We start from the raw sequence: 23,299 nt of genomic DNA, 5'->3' as shown, positions 1-23,299 counted from the left end.
GTATCTCTCGTGCTGAAAATCACCGTCTTCATGTCCATTTTAGATCGCTTGCTCTACCAACTTCACACACCATATTCAAGCACAGATTTTTTAAATTCTTCAGTTTTAGGATCTGGGCATCATTGGCATCGACTTCCTATTGATAATTGCCCTTGCTAAAGCGATGTGGCGAGTTGCCTTCATGAAAACCTACAGTCCTTCTGGTGAAGGTATTCCCAACGTTTAGAGAAGGGAGACCCAGGATTTAGTTTAGTTTAGAGATACAACGTGGAAACAGGCCCTTCGGCCCACCAAGTCTGCGCTGATCAACAATTAACTGTACACTTGTTTATCCTTCACTAGGGATAATTTACAAAAGCCAATTAACCTACAAATCTGTACATCTTTGGAATGTGGGAGGAAACCAGAACACCTGGAAAAAATCCACGCGGTCACAGGGAGAACATATAAACTCAGTACAGTCAGCACCTGTAGTCAGGATCGAACCCGGGTCTCTGGCGCTCTAAGGCAGCAACTCTACCGCAGCGCCACTAATTCCAGTGACAATGAAGTGCTGGTAATACATTTCCACATCAGACTGATGTGCAACTTGGAAGTGAATCAGCAGGTTACCCTTTTCCTCTTTACGGCAGAGGTCATGGGTTTAAGGGGTGCCAAAGGAATAGCCTGGGCAGGTACCTGCAGTATGCCTTTATTGGTAGGACAAATCACAGTCATTGTATTCCACGCTTGGTTGATAGCGTGCTGATCAGGTACCTATTTTACTTTAGGTCATTTTGAAATTCCTGAGAGCTGCTGATCTTTCACTCATTCATTTTGGTACATGCTTCCAGTTTGCAGATATTGCAAAGAGTTTGACTTATTCAGCCACAAATTTACGCCTACCCAGCTCAGTTTTTAATATCAATCTTCTGGTAGCTAAAATCTTTTAATTCATCCTGATCAGTGGATCAAACCAGGGACTTTCTCAATTTATCTGATTCGGTTCCATGCTTAGCTGTGCAGCCATCCTGCCTGGTATCACGATAATATTTGCAATTTATTTATTTAGATTCCAGCCTTCCTAAGATAGTAGTGTTTTCGCCAAGTTAACAGACCAAAAGTTAAAGTTATATTACAGATGCTCCCCGCCTTACGATGCTTTCTCTTTCGATATTTCGACTTTGCGATGGTGCAAACAGCAGCGAGTCGCAGCTCGCTTCCGGCTACGTGATCACATGTATTCAATGTATTTTGACTTACGATGTATTCAATGTATTTTCAGTTTCCGATGGGTTTCTCGGAACGTAACCCCATCATACGTTGAGGAGCACCTGTACTGGGTTTGAGCACATATTCTTTGATACTTCATTAACAGTACTGACAGAATGTTGACATAATGTCAGAAGAATAATTATTTTGAATAGTGATAAACCAAGTCTGTCTGCTATTACACGACAAGAGATCCCATGGCACCACCTTGAAATCCTATACATTCTCCATAAATCGCTAATCTTCATTTCTCAAACACCGTAAAAATAAATTTCATTGATTTTGGTGGCACCTCCCTCTGTGCAAATTGGTCACCATACTGGCTCGTAAAAGAGCAACAATATTTCAAAAGTATCCCATTGGCAGTGAAGTGTTTTGAGATTTGAAAGCATTCAATACACACTCATAAGTTATTTCTAACTGCTGAAACACATTGTCAAATACAGGGCAAATGTAATCACAAGGTTAAGATACTCTAAAACTGTTTGTTGCATCTGTTGCCTTCTCTGCAGCACTTCAAGTGTACAGGGTTAGATTCGGCAGAAAAAAAGGCAGGCTCTGGTGTTAAATACAATTGAATCAAGACATCTGCGAATATTTCGCACTCACTAACCCCTCCTCAACAGTTCCTGACATCTGCTATACAGGCATAAACAATTATTCTTTGATTAGCATTCTTTGCCATGCGAGTCAAAGAAGAACTGATTGATGAAACCTGATTAATCTGATAAGCTCAGAATCCTATTCGTAGATGCAGGCCTGATAATGAGCTTAATTTACAGCCTCCGAATTGCGAAGGCGGAGAGAAAGGCAAAAGGAAAGACCAGCAGCTCGACAGGAAAGATATTGAAGGATCTGCTCCAAGAATGTTTTTATTGCAGTCTGAAGAGGTTTGAAATCCGTCAATCTACAAGGTTTTGCAAAGCAAGGAATCAACCACGAAGTGAACAAGTGCACCACAGGGTATGTTAATCCTTCTTTGTGTATATTGATTAATATTTTTCACTGCCTAAAGTAAACAGCAATGGGGTGTGCACCATCACAAAGTGAAATAATACAGCAGCTTGCAAAAAATACTTTTAAACCTCTGAAGAAAGCCAAGGCCCTGTCATCTGTGGACAGAACGCCTGCGAAAAGCCAACCCATCTCGATCAGTGGAGGTTCGGGAATCTCTGACAGTGAATCGAACCTATCCGAGGATGTGCTAGAGGATACCCGAGCTCCCAGGAATAAAGTTTCACACCAAGAGGGGAGAAGCCAACGCCAGAAGGTGCTTTCATCAGAGGTGCCTGCAGTCCAGCCTGAAGTTTACAAAGAAACCAATGGAGGAAAACGGGCAACTAGCACCGAGGTGGCAATATCGGAGGTTGTATGTGCTTCACATGTATGTGCTTCCCAGGACATGCGCGTTGAGAAAAACCACAACGACAGCAACACAGCACAGCAAGCCAAGAGAAGCAAGAAAAAGGGTCGTCATGCTGTCAAGCGAACAAAGAGCGCCAAGTTGAGGTCGAGAAGCCAATCTAGAAGTGAAGATGAAAAAGTAAACTTTCCCACATCATTGGCTGAAGCCCATCATGCAGCATATGCTTATCTCAACCCTACCCTTTCCAAATACGATGCCATCCTGAGTCTAACTGATCAGGCCACACAAACTCAGCTGATTTTTCAACAGATGATGAGTTTCCTGACCCTTCGCTTTGAGGAAATCAACCAAACGCTGGAAGAAATAGCTGCTGAAGGAGAGAAGCTGGTCAAAGACGTTGGCCCTCATCTCACATGGCCTGTTGGGAAAGGAGATCCGAAAGAGCAGCCCGACCTCTTACAACAGTTGTTGCTTTACACTGTGAACAAGATGCAGACGACCAATGAAATAGTGACCTCCTTGACTACCACAGTCCTGCAGGAAACCAACGATTACCTGCAAAGTGCTACAAACATTTTTCAAAAGAAGCTGATGGCGAAACAGCACGTGGATGAGAGGCTGCAGCGTTTGATTTATCAGCTGGGGGATTGCACGCTGCAAAAGGCTCACACCAAACCCAGAGACACGGCCCTTTATTCTGTGGACAGTGGCATTGGTGTAGATACAGATTCCACTAAGGAATGTTGCACACTGGAGGAACACTGCCAGAGAGCCACCTGCGATTCCAGCGCTCACCTTTCGTGCAAGGGCTCCATTCCACATCCTTCTTCCGCAAACCCAGCACAAATGTCATCCTGCTCCTTAAATTCTCAACACTGTGCAGTGGATCATCATTGCAGGGGATCATCTTGTTCACCTCCCGGGGAGACAGCTTCCTGCTCCCGTCCCTGTGGATCAACATCCAGTGCTTTACTGAGGCAGAACCGGTCCCTGGAGTCGTTCAGCAGTGTTGAGTGCGACGCCTTGGCTCATGGGGCTTCGCTAGACTTTTGCTCGCTGGGCGAAGATGAGGAAGGAAGCGAGTCGGACTCCAGCTCCACCGGCAGCCCGCAGAGGCCTTGGTCGTCGCCCGCACGAACAACCGCGGCGCGGCCTACCCTGAAAAGGATCGAGAGGCCGGAGAATGAGGAGATGACCATCAAGATTAGAGACGCCATCAGCCACAGAATCCAGTTCGTGCCCACCCCCTCTGCCTCGCAGGTGTGGTCGGACGACGATGGCAGAGCGCCGCCGGCCAGGCCCAGCAGCGCAGGGGGGCCGAGGAAAGGTGGGCCGAGGAAGCGCCGCTCCAGGTCGGCCGAGTCGCTGCGCAGCAAGGCCGAGGATGCCACCCTGCTGGAGCTGCAGAGGGCGCAGCAGGAGCTGGACCGGAGGCTGGACAAGATGCAGCGGGCTGAGGGGGGGCGCGCACGCTGCGCCGGGACCCACGTTACGGACAGTCCGGACTGTGTCCAGCCCCACGTTACGGACAATCTGGACTGTGTCCGGCCCCGTGTTACGGACAATCTGGACTGTGTCCAGCCCCACGTTACGGACAATCTGGACTGTGTCGGGCCCCGCGTTACGGACAGTCCGGACCGCACACGGCCCCGCGTTACGGACAATCCGGACCACACACGGCCCCGCGTTACGGACAATCCGGACCACACACGGACCCGCGTTACGGGCAGTCCGGACCGCACACGGACCCGCGTTACGGGCAGTCCGGACCGCACACGGACCCGCGTTACGGGCAGTCCGGACCGCACACGGACCCGCGTTACGGGCAGTCCGGACCGTGCCCGGCCCCGCGTTACGGGCAGTCCGGCCACAAGCGTCGCCAACACCAAGCTGAGGGCCTCCCTACGCCGGGGCTTCGACGTGCTCCCCAGCCCGGAGAGGGTGGCGGGCGGCGGCCCGGTGCAGGGGCTCATCGGCAGCTTCAGCGCCGCCGGATCCCCGTCCCCCTCACCGCCGCCGCCGCCGCCGCCGCCAACCTCCCGCCGGCCCAGCGCACCCACCTTGCCCTCGGTGCCGCCGGTTGCTCGCAAGAAGCAGCGGGCCAACAGCGCCCCGGCCGCCGCTGGTCGTGGTGGTGGTGGTGATGATGATGGTGGTAGTGGTGATGGTGGAGGTGATGCCGCCCTCCTCCTCCTCCCCGGGGCCGAGCCGTTGCTCCCAACGGCCGCCAACGGCTTCCCACCTCCTCCTCCTCGCGCGTCCCTCGAGCTGCCCGGCGCCCCCGCGCCCAGCTGCACACGCGCAGTCACGGCAGCGGCCGGCGGCGACGGGCCCGGGCGCGCAGGCGCCGTCGCCGCGGGTTGCCGCGCCCGTTCCCGTTCCCGCTCCCCGCAGGGCGCGCGCACCGCGGCAACGGTCGCCGCCGGCACGTGCGCCCACGGCACGGACGGCGCAGGCGCGTCGGGCCCCGTTGCCGCGGCGACGGCGACGGTGACGCGCCGACTGGCGGCCCGGCTGGAGCCGGTGCTGCTGCCCAGTAGACTCGCCGCCGCCGCCGCCAGCCACTCCCGCTCCGGCCCCCGCTCCCAGTCCCAGTCCCTGTCCAAGCCGGCGGGCCCGCTCCACCACTGGCAGCCCCACAAAATCATCAACCTGCGCTACACCGGGGACTGCGGCCGCTCGGCTCTCGACGACGCCACTCCGCCCTGCCCGCCCACTGCCGCCGGTGCAGCCTTCACCCCGGCCGGACACATCGTGCCCTCGCCTCCCCTGAAGAGACCGTGCCAGCGATCACTCAACTCCACCCAACCATCACTCAACTCCACCCAACCATCACTCAACTCCACACAACCATCACTCAACTCCACACAACCATCACTCAACTCCACCCAACCATCACTCAACTCCACCCAACCATCACTCAACTCCACCCAACCATCACTCAACTCCACCCAACCATCACTCAACTCCACCCAACCATCACTCAATTCCCAACCATCACTCAACTCCACCCAACCATCACTCAACTCCACCCAACCATCACTCAATTCCCAACCATCACTCAACTCCCAACCATCCCTCAACTCAACCCAACCATCCCTTAACTCAACCCAACCATCCCTCAACTCAACCCAACCATCCCTCAACTCAACCCAACCATCACTCAACTCAACCCATTCATCCATCAACACAAGTTATCCACCCGCTAACCCTTCCCATCCACCCATCAACCCAACCCAACCACCATTTAACCCAGCCCATCCACCTAACACTACACATCCACCCATTAACCCAACCCAACCACCCATTAACCCAGCCCATTCACCCGTTAACCCAACCCATTCATCCATCAATCCAGCCCATTTGCCCGCCAGACCAGCTGTTAACCCAGCCCATCCACCCGTGAAGTCAACACAGCCATCTGTCAACTCATCACAATTAACTGTCAACCCAAGGCAACCATCTGTCAACTCAGCACAACTAACCGTCACTCCACCTGTTAACTCAGCACAACCACCCGCTAACCCACCACAACTACCCATCAACTCATCCCAACCTAATGTCAGCCCAGCCCACCCATCCATCAATCCGACACGACCACAATTATCTGTCATCTCTGGCCAATCTTCTCTTAATTCAACGCCACTGCCCACCAACTCAACCCAGCCACATGTCAAGTTCATCCACCCATCCATTGGCTCAACCCCACCATCTGTCAGGTCCGCCCAGCTCTCCAACGACTCGCCTCATCAATCTGTTGACTCGGCGCGTGCATCCGTGAGCTCAGCCCACCCTGCTGTCAACCCGACCCAAGGATCTGACAACCTCGCCCACCAATCTGACAACCTAACCCGCCAGCCCCTCAACTCGACACAGCAAGCAGACCTCTCGATAGGCAGCAGTCCTTCGATCGTCAAGAAAATGTCTCCAATGAAGCTCGTATCTCAATCGCATTCACCGGATAGGAAACCTGCCAGTCCGCCTTCTCAACTGAGGTCGTCTTTACAAGCAACAAGATTCCCACCTCCCTTTCACACTGGTGGTGAGAAAAGGTTCCCAAGCCCACCTTTGCCGTCGAAAACCCAATTCCGACCTATTGGTTTTACAACACCTTCTGCTGGGAGGAGTTGTCCAGAAGCAGCCCGGGAAGCCAAGCCGTTGGCTGCCGTTCACGCCAACAGACATCCAAGCCCGCCGAGACTTAGTAAGCAGCAGACTCCGCCGGCCAGTCCGACAAGATCCTGTGCACTCACAGCAAGGAAGCTGCCTAGTCCTCCTCCCCATCGGAAGCTTCCAAGTCCACCGACACAGCAGAAGCAGACCAGCCCGTTCCTGCACCGTAAGCTGCCAACCCCACCGGCCAGCTCCAGGCAATCAAGCTCGGCATCATGTGCCAGCAACCCTTCCCCGCCCATCTCACCGGTCTTCTTCCGCAAAGGGTCCAATGACCAGTCCGAGGACGACTTGGAGTCTCGGAGGTCTGGGAGAATTGGATCCAATGTTTCGTCCGTATTCTGTCAATTGTCGAGCTCAATTTTCGAGGCTAAGCCACCTTCTTTGAACTGTTTCGGCGCAACAGACGCAAGAGGCCAATTGCCAAACGTCCTTCCGGGAGATGCTAGCCCGATGATGTCCAGAGCAGCGTGGAGGAACAATTTTATGCTCAAAAAGCCAGGAGATCAGCAGAGAAGGTTGACCCTGAGTGGTGTCCACCCCCAACCTTTTGTTAAGAGGAATTATCAACTCGATAGTAAACCTGGGACCCAGAATAGTCGGTGTGCATCAACTACTGCTGGAAGTGAACCGGCACTCCACAGCATTGGGTAAGTACTGCACTGGCTTTAATCAGTATTCAATCAGTCTGAAGAAGGGTCTCGACCCGAAACGTCGCCCTTTCCTTCTCTCCAGAGATGCTGCCTGTCCCACTGAGTTACTCCAGCTTTTTGTGTCCATTTTCGGTTTAAACCAGCATCTGCAGTTCCTTCTTACACAGTATTCTAGAAGGAATTTTTAATGTAACTTTGTAGGCAATCCAGTCACCATTTGGAGGGGTTGACAGAACAACCATATTTAAATATGCAAGTGTATAAATATAAAGTGCTGGAATAACTCAACGGATCAGACAGCATGTCTGGAAAACATGGATAGATGGCGTTTCGGGTCGGGACCATTTTCTCGACGCCTCATCATGTCAGCTCCATGGATGATCTACTTTTCCCTCTATACTCCATTCTCCTGCATTCTCTCCATACCCTTTGACACCCTTACTAATCAAGAACCCCCTGCAATCATTCTGAAGAAGAGTCCTGACTCAAAACGTCTCCTATCCACGTTCTCTCGAGATGCTGCCTGATCCGCTGAGTTACTCCAGGAGTTTTGTGTCCTCCTTTGCAAAACCAGCATCTGCAGTTCCTTGTTTCAACATGATTAAATAGATTCTTTCAATATCTCTGCATTTCCCTAGACCATTCAAGAATATAAGAAGAAAGTCTTTGTCATTTAACTGGGACTGGATAAGCCAGGATTTTATTTCTGTGGACTGCACATGGCTGAGGGGCTGACCTTATAAACTCATGAGGGCATAGATAAGGTAAATGGCCACAGTCTTTTACCCAGAGTAGATGAATATAAAATTAAAAGCTGGAAAGGGTGCAAAAATGATTAACAAGGATGTTGCCAGGACATGAGGGCATGAGCTATTGGGAGAGTTTGAGCAGGCTAGAACTTTAATCCTTTGAGCGCAGGAGGAGGAAGGATGATCTTATAGAGGTGTACAACACCATGAGAAGAATAGATGCATAGTCTTTCACCCAGAGTAGGAGAATTGAGAACTGGAGGACATACGTTTAAGATGAGGGAGGAAAGATTTAATAGGAACCTGAGGGGCAACTTTTTTACACAAAGGATGGTGGGTATATGGAACAAACTGCCAGAGGAGGTAGTTGAGGCAGTACTATCACAACATTTAAGAAACAGTTAAGCAGGTACATGGATAGGATAGGCTTAGAGGGATATGGCCCAAATGCAGGCAGGTGGGACTAGTATGTCATGTTGGTCAGAGTGAGCAATTTGGGCCAAAGAGCCTGTTCCCACGCTGTATGACTCTAAAGGGCATAGATTTAAGGTGAGAGTGGGACCTGAGAAACAACTTTTTTTCAAGTGGAACGAGCTGCCAGAGGAAATGGTAGAAGCGAGTACAATTATAGCATTCAAAGGACCCTTGGGCATTTAGTCGTTTGACAGAACGTAGGCCTAACTCAGCTTAGCAACTTGGTCGGCATCAGGGTAAAAGGCCTGTTTCTGTACTTGTAGCTCTGACTCTGTGACGAGAGCTGTTTGACCTCCACCTCCCACCCCTGGTCATTCCCTGCTGTGTTTAGTTTAATTTAGTGTAGAGATACAGCGTGGAAATAGGCCCTTCGGCCCACCGGGACCGCGCTGACCAGCGATCCCCGTACTCTAGTTCCATCCTACACGCTTGGGACAATTTACAATTTTTACCTACAAACCTGCATGTCTGTGGAGTGTGGATGGAAACCGGAGCACCCGGGGAAAACCCACATGGTCACAGAGTAGATGTACAGACAGCACCCACAGTCAGGATCAGACCCGGGTTTCTGGCGCTGTAAGGCAGCAACTCTACCGTTGCGCCACTGTGCTGCCCCTGTAGCTGAACCACAACCTCAGTTCCTCTTTTGTTGCCCTATTCCCTATTTTGCCAGCTATTGCTCGGGTGAAAGTAGTCATCACCTGGCCAGGTTCCAGGTTTGGGACTGTTCCAGACCTCCGAGGTCAACACCCTGAGCTGACAAGTCAGTAACCTGTCCCACCTATACTAGTCCCACCCGCCTGCGTTTGGGCCATATCCCTCTAAACCTATCCTATCCATGTACCTGCCTAAATGTTTCTCAAATGGCCCATCCATCAGCTGTGTCATCTTCCAGATGAGATGTTACACTGAAGCTCCTTCCCTCTCAGGCCACACATCTGGGTGACTTGGCAAATACCTATCTCTGCATTACCATTTTGAAAACCAGTAAATGGAATAGTGTATGGTGAGGAGACAAAGAGAGAGTACAGTGGAGCCATTTCCATAATAATAAGTAAGTTCATCAGCGATAGGAGCAGAATTAGGCCATTCGGCCCATTGAGTCTACTCCACCATTTAACAAGGCCGATCTATCTTTCCCTCTCAACCCCATTCTCCTGCCTTCTCCCCATAACCCCTGACACCCGAACCAATCAAGACTCCATCAATCTCCACCTTAAAAATACCCAATGACTAGGCCTCCACAGCTGTCTGTGTAGACACAGGTATCTGCAGATGCCGGTTTACCAAAAAAGACACAGAGTGTTGGAGTAACTCAGCGTGTCATGCAGCATCTCTGGAGAACATGGCTAGGTGGCATGAGGTTCATTCTGAAGAAAGGTCCTGACCTGAAACATTGCCTATCCGTGCTATGAGTCTGCGCTGACCAACGACTACTTGTACTACTTGTACTACTTGTACCACTAGCGCCATCTTACGCAGCAGGGACAATTCACAATTTTACCAAAGCCAATGCTTTGGTATGTGGGAGGAAGCCGGAGCACCTGGAGAAACCCCACGCGGTCCCAGGGAGAACGTACAAACTCCATACAGACAGCACCCATAGTCAGGATTTAACCCAGGTCTCTGGCGCTGTGAGACACCAACTCTTATCACTGCACCACCATGGTGCCCCTACAGATAGGTAGAAACATAGAAAATAGATGCAGGAGGAGGCCATTTGGCCAGCACCGCCATTCATTGTGATCATGGCTGATCATCCACAATCAGTAACCCGTGCCTGCCTCCTCCCCATATCCATTGATTCCACTAGCCCCTAGAGCTCTAGCTAACTCTCTTTTAAATTCATCCAGTGATTTGGTCTCCACTGCCCTCTGTGGCAGAGAATTCCACAAATTCAAAACTCTGGGTGAAAACTTTTTTCTCACCTTTTAAATGGCCTCCCCTTTATTCTTAGACTGTGACCCCTGGTTCTGGACTCCCCCAACTTTGGGGGAAAAAATCCTGCATCTAGCTTGTCCAGTGCTTTTATAATTTTATACATTTCTATAAGAAGAGGAAGAAGGTATGGAGGGGATAGTATGGGAGGTGGTGTGCATCTTCCAACGCTAACACTGGATGGCTGCTGTGGCCCCAACAAAAGAATTCAAGATTCTCAGTGCCACCTGAATGCACCTTCTCTGGTGGTGCAGGTTCGAGACCAAGGATTCCTAGAAGTGGAGACACTGTAATGTTTCAGGAAAGCAGGAAACTGTAGATCACACATCTGCCGTAGGAGAATGAATATCTAACATCCCGGAAGTAGCAAGATGTTCAGAAAATCATAAATCCATTAGATAGCGGCACGGTAGCGCAGCGGTAGAGTTGCTGCTTTACAGCGAATACAGCGCCGGAGACTCAGGTTCGATCCTGACTACGGGTGCTGCACTGTAAGGAGTTTGTACGTTCTCCCCGTGATCTGCGTGGGTTTTCTCCGAGATCTTCGGTTTCCTCCCACACTCCAAAGACATACAGGTATGTAGGTTAATTGGCTGGGTAAATGTAAAAATTGTCCCTAGTGGGTGTAGGATAGTGTTAATGTACGGGGATCACTGGGCGGCACGGACTTGGTGGGCCGAAAAGGCCTGTTTCCGGCTGTATATATATGATATGATAGACTCGGACTTGTACTCTCGCCCAATTCTGCTCACCCCATTACCTGAACAATGTGGAAGCTTTGGAGAGGGTGCAGAAGAGGTTTACCAGAATGCTACAAAATGCTGGTCAGGCAGCATCTCTGGAGGCAATAGATAGGTGACGTTATGGGTCAGGCCCATCTTCATAGATCCTGTACCAGAATGATGTCTGGATTTGGGGGCATTAACCTCAAGGATGGACAGACTTGAATTGTTTTCTGTGGATCATCAGAGGTTGTGGGGTGACCTGATAGTTGTTGTCACATTTAGGGGTGCCAACTTCCTCACTCCCAAATAAGGGATAAAGGGTGACATCACCACCCCGTGCCCCTTGTGACCTCACCCAGCCAGTGGTCACGTGCTTCCACTCCACCAATGGCGGCCGCCCGGGCTGGGAGGCGGGTTGCTACGCAACCTCCGTTAGGCGGCACCCAGGCCTACACTGTCCCGGATTACAGTGTCCAGGCCTACAGTGTCTGGGCATACAGTGTCCGGGCCTACATTGTCCGCGCATACTGTGTCCGGGCATACAGTGTCCGGGACTACAGTGTCCGGGCCTACAGTGTCCGGGCATACAGTGTCCGGGCCTACAGTGTCCGGGCCTAATATGGGACAAGGGCGGTCCCGTACGGGACAAACCAATTTAGCCCAAAATACGGGATGTCCCGGCTAATACGGGACAGTTGGCATTATGAGAGGCATAGATAAGGCAGGCAGTCAAAACCTGTTTCACAGGGTAGAAATGCCAAAGACTGGAGGGTATAACTTTCAGGTGAGAGGGACAAAGTTTAGATATGCGGTAGGGAAGATTTTTTTGCACAGAGGGTGCCTGCAACACGCTGTCAGTGGTGGTGGTGGGGGCAGACGCAATAGTGATGTTTAAGAGGCTTTTAAGAGGCTTTTACATTTGCACATGCAGGGAATGGAGGGATATGGATCACGTGCAGGCAGAGGAGATCATCTTTAGCATTGAGTATAGGAAAGATCTGCAGAAGCTGGTTTAAATCGAAGGCAGACACAAAATGCTGGAATAACTCAGCGGGACAGGCAGCATCTCAGCAGGACAGGCTGCGCCACCGTGGGCGGTCACGGTGATGCAGCGGTAGAGTTGCTGCCAAAATGCGAATGCAACGCCAGAGACCCGGGTTTATCCCGACTACGGGAGCTGTCTGTACGGAGTTTGTACGTTCTTCCCGTGATCTGCGTGGGTTTTCTCTGAGTTCTTCGGTTTCCTCCCACACTCCAAAGACGTGCAGGTTTGTAGGTTAATTGGCTTGGTAAATGTAAAAATTGTCCCTAGTGGGTGTAGGATAGTGTTAATGTGCGGGGATCGCTGGTCGGCGTGGACCCGGTGGGCCGAAGGGCCTGTTTCCGCGCTGTATCTCTAAACTAAACTATCTCTGGAGCGAAGGAATGGGTGACGTTTCAGGTCGAGACCCTTCTTCAGACTAAGAACGTCACCCATTCCTTCTCTCCAGAGATGCTGCCTGTCCCGCTGAGTTACTCCAGCTTTTTGTGTCTAACTTCAGCATTGATATTGTTGACATTGTTATTTGTGCTATGGTTACATAGTTTGCAGCATTGTAGCGCATCAGGTCGGCATGGACAAATTGAGCTAAAAAGCCTGCTTCCATGCTGTGTAGCTCCCTGACTCCATGGTTCTATGCAATAGATAGAGCAAAGGAGAAGATACAGAGTGCAGAATATAGTTCTCAGCATTGTAGTGCACCAGTTCCAGAGACAAAGTTCAATGTCCGCAGTGGGGTAGAGGTGAATCGGACAGCATCCTAGCTAATGGAAGGAATTTTCAGAAGCCTGCCTGCCCCTCAGAAACCCTTTAAATCTATCCCCTCTCACTTTAACTCTATGGCCTCTAGTTTTAGACTCCCTGGGGAAAAGACTGATCTAACTATCTACCCAACCTATGTACATCAGAATTTTATAAACCTCTATAAGATCACTCCTCAGACTCCTTGTTGGCACCAAGGAAAAAAGCCCTGGATATTCAATCTCTCCTATTAACTCAAGCCTTCCAGTCCGTATAAGAAAATAACTGCAGATGCTGGTACAAATCGAAGGTATTTATTCACAAAATGCTGGAGTAACTCAGCAGGTCAGGCAGCATCTCAGGAGAGAAGGAATGGGTGACGTTTTGGGTCGAGACCCTTCTTCAGACTGATGTCGGGGGTGGGACAAAGGGGCAGCTTGCAGCCCAGCGGTATGAACATCGACTTCTCCAACTTTAGATAGTTCCTCTGTCCCTCTCTTCCCCTCCTCCTTCCCAGATCTCCCTCTATCTTCCTGTCTCTACCATATCCTTCCTTTGTCCCGCCCCCCTGACATCAGTCTGAAGAAGGGTCTCGACCCGAAACGTCACCCATTCCTTCTCTCCTGAGATGCTGCCCGACCTGCTGAGTTACTCCAGCATTTTGTGAATACAAGCCTTCCAGTCCAGTAAACATCCTTCTGAATGGTTTCTGCACCATCTCCAGCTTAATCACGTCCACCCGATGGCACGGTGACCAGAACTGCACACAATACCTCAATTCAGCCGAACTAACCTTTTGTACATCTGTAACATTACATCCTAAATCTTGTACTGAGTGCCACAGCTGATCAATAGGGCATGCCATCTGCCATCTTCACCACTCCGTCTACCTGTGTTGCTGTTGCCAGGCAGCTATGTGCACGCATCCCTTGGTCCCTCTGTTCAAACACTCGTCAAGGCCCAGCCACTCCCCGGGCTGGTTTAACTTCCCAAATATAGCACTGCATTTGGCTGATTGAACTCCTATTCTTGCTATTCCTTTGCCCAAATTCCCAGTTAGAACAGAGGATAGCCCACAATGTTTGTGCCGAACATGATGCCAACTTAAACTCGTCTCAGAGGGTAGGCAGCATCTCTGGTGAAAAGGAATGGATGACGTTTCGGGTCGAGACCCTCTCGACCCGAAACGCCACCTATTCTCTCCAGACCCGCTGAGTTACTCCAGCATTTTGTGTCTACCTTCGATTTAAACCAGCATCTGCAGTTTTCTTTCCTACTTAAACTCGTCTCATCTGCTCGTACATGATCCGTATACCTCTAATTCCTGCACTTCCATCTGTCCATCTGAAATCCTCTTAGACACATTTTCTCCAGGAGTGAAGAAGGCTGAGGGGTGACCTTATGGAGGTTTACAAATTTCTGCTGTACCGGGAAGCACAACGGTAGAGTTGCTGCCTTTCAGCGCCAGAGACCCGGGTTCAATCCTGACCACGGGTGCTGTCTGTACGGAGCTTGTACATTCTCCCCGTGACCTCCGTGGGTTTTCTCCAGGAGTTCCAGTTTCCTCCCACACTCCAAAGGTTTGTAGGCCCATTGACTTGGTAAAAGTTGTACATTGTCCTTTGGTCCGTGTGTGTAGGATAGTGTGTGTGGGATAGTGTTAGTGTACGAGGATCGTTGGGTGGCGTGGACTCAGTGGGCAAAAGATGCTGTTTCCACACTGTAAACTAAACTAAACCACCCCTGGCAGTGCGTTCCAGGCCCCCATCACTCTGTAAATAAACGTGCCCATTAGCAAATTTGCAGATGATACAAAGCTGGGTGGCAGTTTGAACTGTGAGGAAGATGCTATGAGGTTGCAGGGTGACTTGGACAGGTTGTGTGAGTGGGCGGATGCATGGCAGATGCAGTTTAATGTGGATATAAGTGTGAGGTTATCCACTTTGGTGGTAAGAATAGGAAGGCAGATTATTATCTGAATGGTGTCAAGTTAGGAAAAAGGGACATACAACAAGATTGAGGAAGGATATTCTTGCTATTGAGGGCGTGCAGTGTAGGTTTACTAGGTTAATTCCCAGAATGGCGGGACTGTCATATGTTGAAAGACTGGAGCGACTAGGCTTGTATACACTGGAATTTAGAAGGATGAGAGGGGATCTTATCGAAACGTATAAGATTATTAAGGGGTTGGACACGTTAGAGGCAGGAAACATGTTCCCAATGTTGGGGGAGTCCAGAACAAGGGGCCACAGATTAAGAATAAGGGGTAGGCCATTTAGAACTGAGATGAGGAAAAACGTTTTCAGTCAGAGAGTTGTGAATCTGTGGAATTCTCTGCCTCAGAAGGCAGTGGAGGCCAATTCTCTGAATGCATTCAAGAGAGAGCTAGATAGAGCTCTGAAGGATAGCGGAGTCAGGGGGTATGGGGAGAAGGCAGGAACGGGGTACTGATTGAGAATGATCAGCCATGATCACATTGAATGGCGGTGCTGGCTGGAAGGGCCGAATGGCCTCCTCCTGCACCTATTGTCTATTGTCCTGCACGTCTCCATTAACATTCCCTCTCTCGCCTTATAGCTACGCCCTCTAGTGTTGGACATTTCCACCCTGGGAGAAAGGTTCTGACTGTCTACCCAATCTATGCTTCTCATCATTTTATACACTTCTATCGAGTCTCCCCTCTACCTCCGATGTACTGGAGAAAAAATGATCAACAACCTTTGGGTGGCCACGGTGGTGCAGCGGTAGAGTTGCTGCTTACCGCACTTGCAGCGCCGGAGACTCGGGGACCTTCTTCATTTTGTGTCTATCTTTGGTATAAAGCAGCATCTACAGTTCCTTTTTATGACACCGAAAGAAACAGTGTGCAGACTTGGGCGGTCACGGTGGTGCAGCGGTAGAGTTGTGCTTACAGCATTTGCAGCGCCGGAGTCCCGGGTTCCATCCCGACTACGGGTGCTGTCTGCACAGAGTTTGTACGTTCTCCCCGTGACCCGCGTGGGTTTTCTCCGAGATCTTCAGTTTCCTCCCACATTCCAAAGACGTGCAGGTTTGTAGGTTAACTGGCTTGGTGCATGTGTAAATTGTCCCTGGTGTGTGTAGGATAGTGTTGGTGTGCTGGGATCGCTGGTCAGTGCGGACTCGGTGGGCCGAAGGGCCTGTTTCCACGCTGTATCTCTAAAATAAACTAACCTGTTGTATCTCAGCCAACCCTATTCACTATAATCAGAAAGGTATAATTCTGTGAGCATTCCTAAGTTAGGCTATTCCCTTTCTAGTTTGTTGTTCATCTCTCCAGAGTAGGTGTACCTGCAGATGTTTGTAAGAAGGACTTTATAGGATTGAAGATTGACACAAAAAGCTGGAGTAACTCAGCGGGCCAGGCAGCATCTCTGGAGGGAAGGAATGGGTGATGTTTCAGGTCGAGACCCTTCTTCAGACTGGTTAGGGATAAGGGAAACGAGAGATATAGACGGTGATGTGGAGAGATAAAGAACAATGAATGAAAGACATGCAAAAAAGTAACGATGATAAAGGAAACAGTCCATTGTCAGCTGTTTGTTGCGTGAGAACGAGAAGCTGGTGCGACTTGGGTGGGGGAGGGATGGAGAGAGAAGGAATGCCGGGGCTACCTGAAGTGAGAGAAATCAAGATTCATACCACTGGGCTGTAAGCTGCCCAAGCGAAATATGAGATGCTGTTCCTCCAATTTGCATTTAGCCTCACTCTGACAATGGAGGAGACCCAGGACAGAAAGGTCAGTGTGGGAATGGGAAGGAGAATTAAAGTGTCCGGCAACCGGGAGATCAAGTAGGTTCAGGCGGTGATCACCTGAGCGAAGGTGTTCAGCGAAACGATCGCCCAGTCTGCGTTTGATCTCGCCGATGTATAAGAGTTCGCATCTTGAACAACGGATACAGTAGATGAGGTTGGAGGAGGTGCAAGTGAACCTCTGCCTAACCTGAAAGGACTGTCGGGGTCCCTGGACAGGTGTTGCATCTTCTGCAGTTGCAGGGGAAGGTACCTGGGGAGGGGGTGGTTTGGGTGGGAAGGGATGAGTTAACCAGGGAGTTGCGGAGGGAACCATCTCTGCGGAAGGCTGAAAGGGGTGGAGATGGGAAGATGTGGCTAGTGGTGGGATCCCATTGGAGGTGGCGAAAATGTCGGAGGATTGTGTGTTGTATGTGACGGCTGATGGGGTGGAAGGTGAGGACTAGGGGGACTCTGTCTCTGTTGTGACTAGGGGGAGGGGGAGCAAGGGTGGAGCTGCGGGGTACTGAGGAGACACGAATGAGAGCCTCATCTATGATGGGAGAGGGGAACCCCCGATCCCTAAAGAATGAGGACATCTCGGATGTTGGATTGAATCGAGGATTGACAGGGACTTGGTCAGCACTGGTGCAGTGGTTGCTGCCATTTGGGTTTTCCAGGTTATTCCTAAAATGTGTGGTCATTGCTTACGTTTAGGTTTAGATTTATTATTGTCACGTGTACCAAGATACAGTGAAAAGCCTTGTCTTGCATGCTTTCTGTCAAATAATATGCTATAAATAAGTAATATACTGAAAATACATTCTTTAGTTTAGAGATACAGCGCAGAAACAGGCCCATCGGCCCACCAAGTCTGCGCCGACCAGCGGTCATCTACGCTAGGGACTAGGGGCATCGACACTAACTCTTTCCAACACTAGGGACAATTTTAACATTTATACTAAAGCCAATTAACCCACAAATCTGTACATCTTTGGAGTGTGGAAGGAAACCGGTGCACCCAGAAAAAAACCCACGCAGGTCACGGGGAGAACGTACAAACTCCGTACAGACAGCATCCGTAGCCAGGATGGAACCCGGGTTTCTCACGCTGCAAGCGGTGTAAGGCAGCAACTCTACTGCTGCGTCACCGCTCCGCCCCACGTACTAGACATGAACATAACCAAGCCAAACTCAAGTACAATAGGTAGAGCAAAGGGGAAGATACAGAGTGCAGAATATAGTTCTCAGCATTGTAGCGCACCAGTTCCACAGACAAAGTCCAATGTCCGCAGTGGGCTAGAGGTGAATCGCACAGTGCCCACAGCAATCTTAGAGACCACTTCCGGTTCAACCCCACCACTGTGCCATTGGAGGTCACCAGGCAGGGGGAAAGCAGTGGATTGTAGTGATCTTGTACAATAATCTGCTGGTCTCTTTGGTCAGAGTATATGGAATGCAGCAGTTTATTTTTGACACTGGATCTCGCGAAAGGTCTAGCACAATGGGCGGTCACGGTGGCACGGCGGTAGAGTTGCTGCCTTGCAGCGCTTGCAGCGCCGGAGACCCGGGTTCCATCCCGACTACGGGTGCTGCCTGTACGGAGTTTGTACGTTCTCCCTGTGACCCGTGTGGGTTCTCTCTGAGATCTTCGGTTTCCTCCCGCACTCCAAAGACGTACAGGTTTGTAGGCTAATTAGCTTGGTTAATGTAAAAATTGTCCCTAGTGGGTGTAGGATAGTGTTAGTGTGCGGGGATCGCTGGTCGGCGCGGACCCGGTGGGCCGAAGGGCCTGTTTCCACACTGTATCTGTAAACTAAAACTAATTGTATGTTAGTTGCTTCACAGCAAAACACTCGCCTCTTTAGTTTAATTTAGTTTAGTTTAGTTTAGAGTTACAGCATGGAAACAGGCCCTTTGGCCCTACAGGTCCGCGCTGGAAAAAACACTAACACTATCCTACACACACTCGGGACAATTTACAATAATTACAGAAGTCAATTAACCTACAAACCTGTTTGGCTTTGGAGTGTGGGACGGAGATTAGAGCACCCGGAGAAAGCCCACACGGTCGCAGGGAGAACGTACAAACTCCGTATAGACAACACCCACAGTCAGGATCGATCCCGCGTCTCTGATGCTGTGAGGCAGCAACTCTACCACTGCGCCACCGTGCACCACTAGTGGCGCCATCATTGACTACCGAGAGCTCACCTTCTTTACATTGGAGGCCATATAATATGTTGGACAACTAGAGACGCTTTGCTCAGGAGCGAGGCACCGCTGAGATGGCAAGCTTTAACCTGGCAGTCTTGACCCGCGGTTGGAGTGAGGAGAGAGATAAGGTTCAGCAAGCAGAGAGGGAATTTTGCTGGATTCCAATGAATACTCTCGGCGAGTTCTTTTGTGCAGGGGGTAAAACAGATACAGTCGGTGATCCCAACTTACGTAAAATCGGACGTACGTAAGGGTTTCTAGAGCATACTTCTTGCGTAAGTCGGGGGATGCCTATATGATGCCTATAGGCATATATAGGATGCCTATAAGACTTCAAGCAATTCAGAATGAGATAGGGAAACATGTCTTCATTTAAAGAGTTGTAAATCTTTAGAAAGCTGTCTCTACGACGTTTCTCATAGAAACGTATAACATTATAAAAGGACTGGACAAGCTAGATGCAGGAAAAATGTTCCCAATGTTGGGGGAGTCCAGAACCAGGGGCCACAGTCTAAGAATAAAGGGGAGGCCATTTAAAACTGAAACGAGAAAAAACTTTTCCACCCAGAGAGTTGTGAATTTGTGGAATTCTCTGCCACCGAGGGCAGTGGAGGCAAATTCACTGGATGGATTTAAAAGAGAGTTAGATAGAGCTATAGGGTCTAGTGGAATCAAGGGATATGGGGAGAAGGCAGGCACGGGTTACTGATTGTGGATGATCAGCCATGATCACAATGAATGGCGGTGCTGGCTCGAAGGGCCAAATGGCCTCCTCCTGCACCTATTGTCTATGTTTCTTATAGAGGGCGGTGGGTGCTTCATCATCTACTGCATTCTGCACTGAGATTGATATTTTTTGAACACTGAGAGAATACGATGATGGGGTTGAAAGGCAATGTCAATGAGGCATAGGAACTGGTTTATTTGGAGGATGAATAAATGAGAGTGGAACTGCAACGGCGGAACGATCAGGGGTGGTGTTAGGGAAAGGAGGAGGTGAGAGTAGTGTTGGGGGCGGAAGAGATGAGAGTAAGGTTTAGTTTAGAAATGCAGCGTGGAAACAGGCCCTTTGGCCCACCGAGTCTGCACTGAGCAGCCATCCCCATACACTAGCACCATCCCACACACTAGGGACAATTTACAATTTTTACTGAAGCCAATTAACCTACAAAGCTGCACGTCTTTGGAGTGTGAGATAGACAATAGGCAATAGACAATAGGTATAAGAAAATAACTGCAGATGCTGGTACAAATCAAAGGTATTTATTCACAAAATGCTGGAGTAACTCAGCAGGTCGGGCAGCATCTCGGAAGAGAAGGAATGGGTGACGTTTCGGGTCGAGACCCTTCTTCAGACAATAGGTGCAGGGGAAGGCCATTCGGCCCTTCGAGCCAGCACCGTCATTCAATGTGATCATGGCTGATCATCCACAATCAGTAACCTGACCCTAGAGCTCTGTCTAACTCTCTTTTAAATTCATCCAGTGAATCGGCCTCCACTGCCTTCTGTGGCAGAGAATTCCACAAATTCACAACTCTATGGGTGAATTTTTTTTTTCTCACCTCAGTTTTAAATGGCCTTCCCTTTATTTTTAGACTGTGGCCCCTGGTTCTGGACTCCCCCAACATTGCGAACATTTTTCCTGCATCTAGCTTGTCCAGTCCTTTTCCGCTATCCTTAAGAGCTCTATCTAGCTCTCTCTTGAATGCATTCAGACAATTGGCCTCCACTGCCTTCTAAGGCAGAGAATTCCACAGATTCACAACTCTGGGTGAAAAAGTTTTTCCTCATCTCCGTTCTAAATGGCCTACCCCTTATTCTTAAACTGTGGCCCTAGAGATGAAACTAGAACTCCCGCAGAAAACCCACGTGGTCACGGGGAGAACGTACAAACTCCATACAGACGATCCAACACATCACTGGTGCTGTGAGGCAGCAACTCTACCGCTGCGCCACCCTGAAACATTGGGGTTAGGAGGAATGCCGATTGTCATTGATCTGGGAAGCGCAGGGCACAGGTGTAATCTGCACACTCTGTTACAGCATTTATTTTACAATACGACTGCAGGAGGTGGTGAATTTGGACTAATGGGATTGTCATTGTGGTGACTGAGCCTCTTATTGTAATCCCGGTGAACTAATTTTCTTCCCCTCACAGTTTAGATGGAAGTCCTGAGAGTGACGGGGATTCATGGACGGGATATTACCTTTCCGACCTGAGAAGCCCCAATCGGTCGGTCTCCCACCCAGAACTCTGCATCGTTGGCCAGAGGCTCCAGTGAGACAAACAGAGTGAAGGATACAGATGCTGTTAAACCACCTGGGGTTTCCAGTACGCCTCGCCCAAGACAGACCCAGGATTATCTGGTTATCTCGTGGCATGACAAACTAATCCGCTCTATTCGTCTTCATTTAATGAGGTTGACCTACTTCAAATCATGCGCTGAGCTTTTTGGAAAATTATTTATCTATATATTAAAACTCTCGTTTGTTTGCTTGTTTGTTCCTGAACTACAGAATCAGAATAGCCAGTTTAGCCTTTATTGTCATCCAAAAAACCCCAAGTCTTTTGGACGAAATTCCATTACCCACAGTCCAACAGTAAGAGCAATAAAAGTAAGCAATAACACACACAATCACAAACCAACACAAAACAAAAAAAAGAACCATCCATCACAGTGTGAGTCTCCTCCAGTCACCTCCTCACTGTGGTGGAAGGCCAGAATGTCTTTTCTCTTCCCTGACATGACAAAACCATCATGACAAAAAAATTAAGACAAAAAACAACTAAAAACACAAAAGACAAACGGACTGCAGGTGAGCTTGCGCTGCGCCGCCACTTCCGAATCCCATGTCTCTGACGCTGTAAGGCAACAACTCTACCGTTGCGCCACCGTGCAGCACTAGTGCCACCATAGCCAATACTCCACACGATAGCACGACAGGTTTAGGCCCACCTTACTCAGTGTCATCCCTTTGGTGCCAATGGAAGAGGTTTCATTGAAATTGGTGTTATATTTTTAAAGTTATTCACATTTTAAAGTTTAAATCTATCTCCTAGGCAGGGAGGGAGGGAGGAGGATAAGGGGGGTTGAGGGGGATGGAGTGGGGGGGAGGGGAATGGAGGGGTGGGGAGGGAGGGAGGTGGAGGGGGGGAGGAGAGGGTGCTGCACCAATGCAGGAGAGGTTTGGGCCCAACTTGGTATAGTTTTATTTATGTTTCTAAGCTGGTATTGAATGGCTGTGATTCCAGCGCATTGTCCTCCATCTCGGGGGAGATTTTTATTGGGATAGATGCAAGCCCCAATCTAGGGATTGAAATCTCACGAAGCCACTTTTATTGGAATCAAGAAGTAACTCAGCGGGTCAGGCAGCAACTTATAGAGACATAGAGTGATACAGTGTGGAAACAGGCTCTTCGGCCCAACTTGTCCACTCCGGCCAACATGTCCCAACTACACTTATCCCATCTGCCTGCGTTTGGTCCATACCCCACCAAACCTGTCCTATCCATGTACCTGTCCAACTGTTTCTTAAACGATGGGATAGTCCCAGCCTCATCTACCTCCTCTGGCAGCTTGTTCCATACACCCACCACCATTTGAGTGAAAAAGTTACCCCTCAGATTCCTATTAAATCTTTTCCCCTTCACCTTAAAACTATGTCCTCTGGTCCTTGATTCACCTATATATATATTATACGGAGAAAAACTGGGGAAAAGCCATCAATGTTTGCTAGATTTTGGTAATTGAAAATGGGAATTTTGGACCTTGAAAGGTCCTTGATTTTCTTTTGCTGTTCCAAATGTACAAATCCTGTTATTTAAAAGATATTTAAACACTGGTCTCAGATTTAGCCTGACCAGCCTTAGCCAGAGCAAGCAGCAAATATTCAGCTTGTGGAGGATTAAGCAAGTCTTGCTGGAAAGGATGTGTAGTCTCTGACAGAAAGGTAGGCGAGGAATGCTGATAATGAGATCAGCAGACCAAATTTATTTTCAGCACGTCCAACTCTTTCTATAGATTTGTTTTTGTATTTTTGTTAGTTAAGTGATGATGGAGATCGACCGTTAATTAAAACAGAGAATGCCAGGAATATTCAGCAATCAGGCCACAACTGTGCACAAATGAACAAAATTAATATAACCCTTCAACCAAATTGGAAAAGTAAGAAAACCAGATCAGAGAGTTACCTCAGGCATGTGAATTTTCCGCGGATTTCC

At 49.4% G+C, this 23,299-nt stretch overlaps 1 protein-coding gene across 1 annotated transcript; it reads left to right on the top strand.

Annotated features, from left to right (window-relative positions):
* The first annotated feature begins 2,171 nt into the window (after positions 1-2,171).
* LOC144593827 (uncharacterized) lies at positions 2,172-22,135 on the top strand. The gene is made up of 3 exons (XM_078399944.1): positions 2,172-4,757; positions 4,923-7,440; positions 21,236-22,135. The coding sequence occupies exons 1-3, from the start codon at positions 2,276-2,278 to the stop codon at positions 21,357-21,359; spliced, it is 5,124 nt and encodes a 1,707-aa protein (XP_078256070.1). The 5' UTR covers positions 2,172-2,275; the 3' UTR covers positions 21,360-22,135.
* The last annotated feature ends 1,164 nt before the right edge of the window (positions 22,136-23,299 follow it).

Source organism: Rhinoraja longicauda, chromosome 5 (genome assembly GCF_053455715.1).
Source record: "Rhinoraja longicauda isolate Sanriku21f chromosome 5, sRhiLon1.1, whole genome shotgun sequence".
NCBI classification, from domain to species: Eukaryota; Metazoa; Chordata; class Chondrichthyes; order Rajiformes; family Arhynchobatidae; genus Rhinoraja; species Rhinoraja longicauda.
Note: the sequence above shows the minus strand (reverse complement) of the source record. Positions and strands in the feature narration are given on the sequence as shown.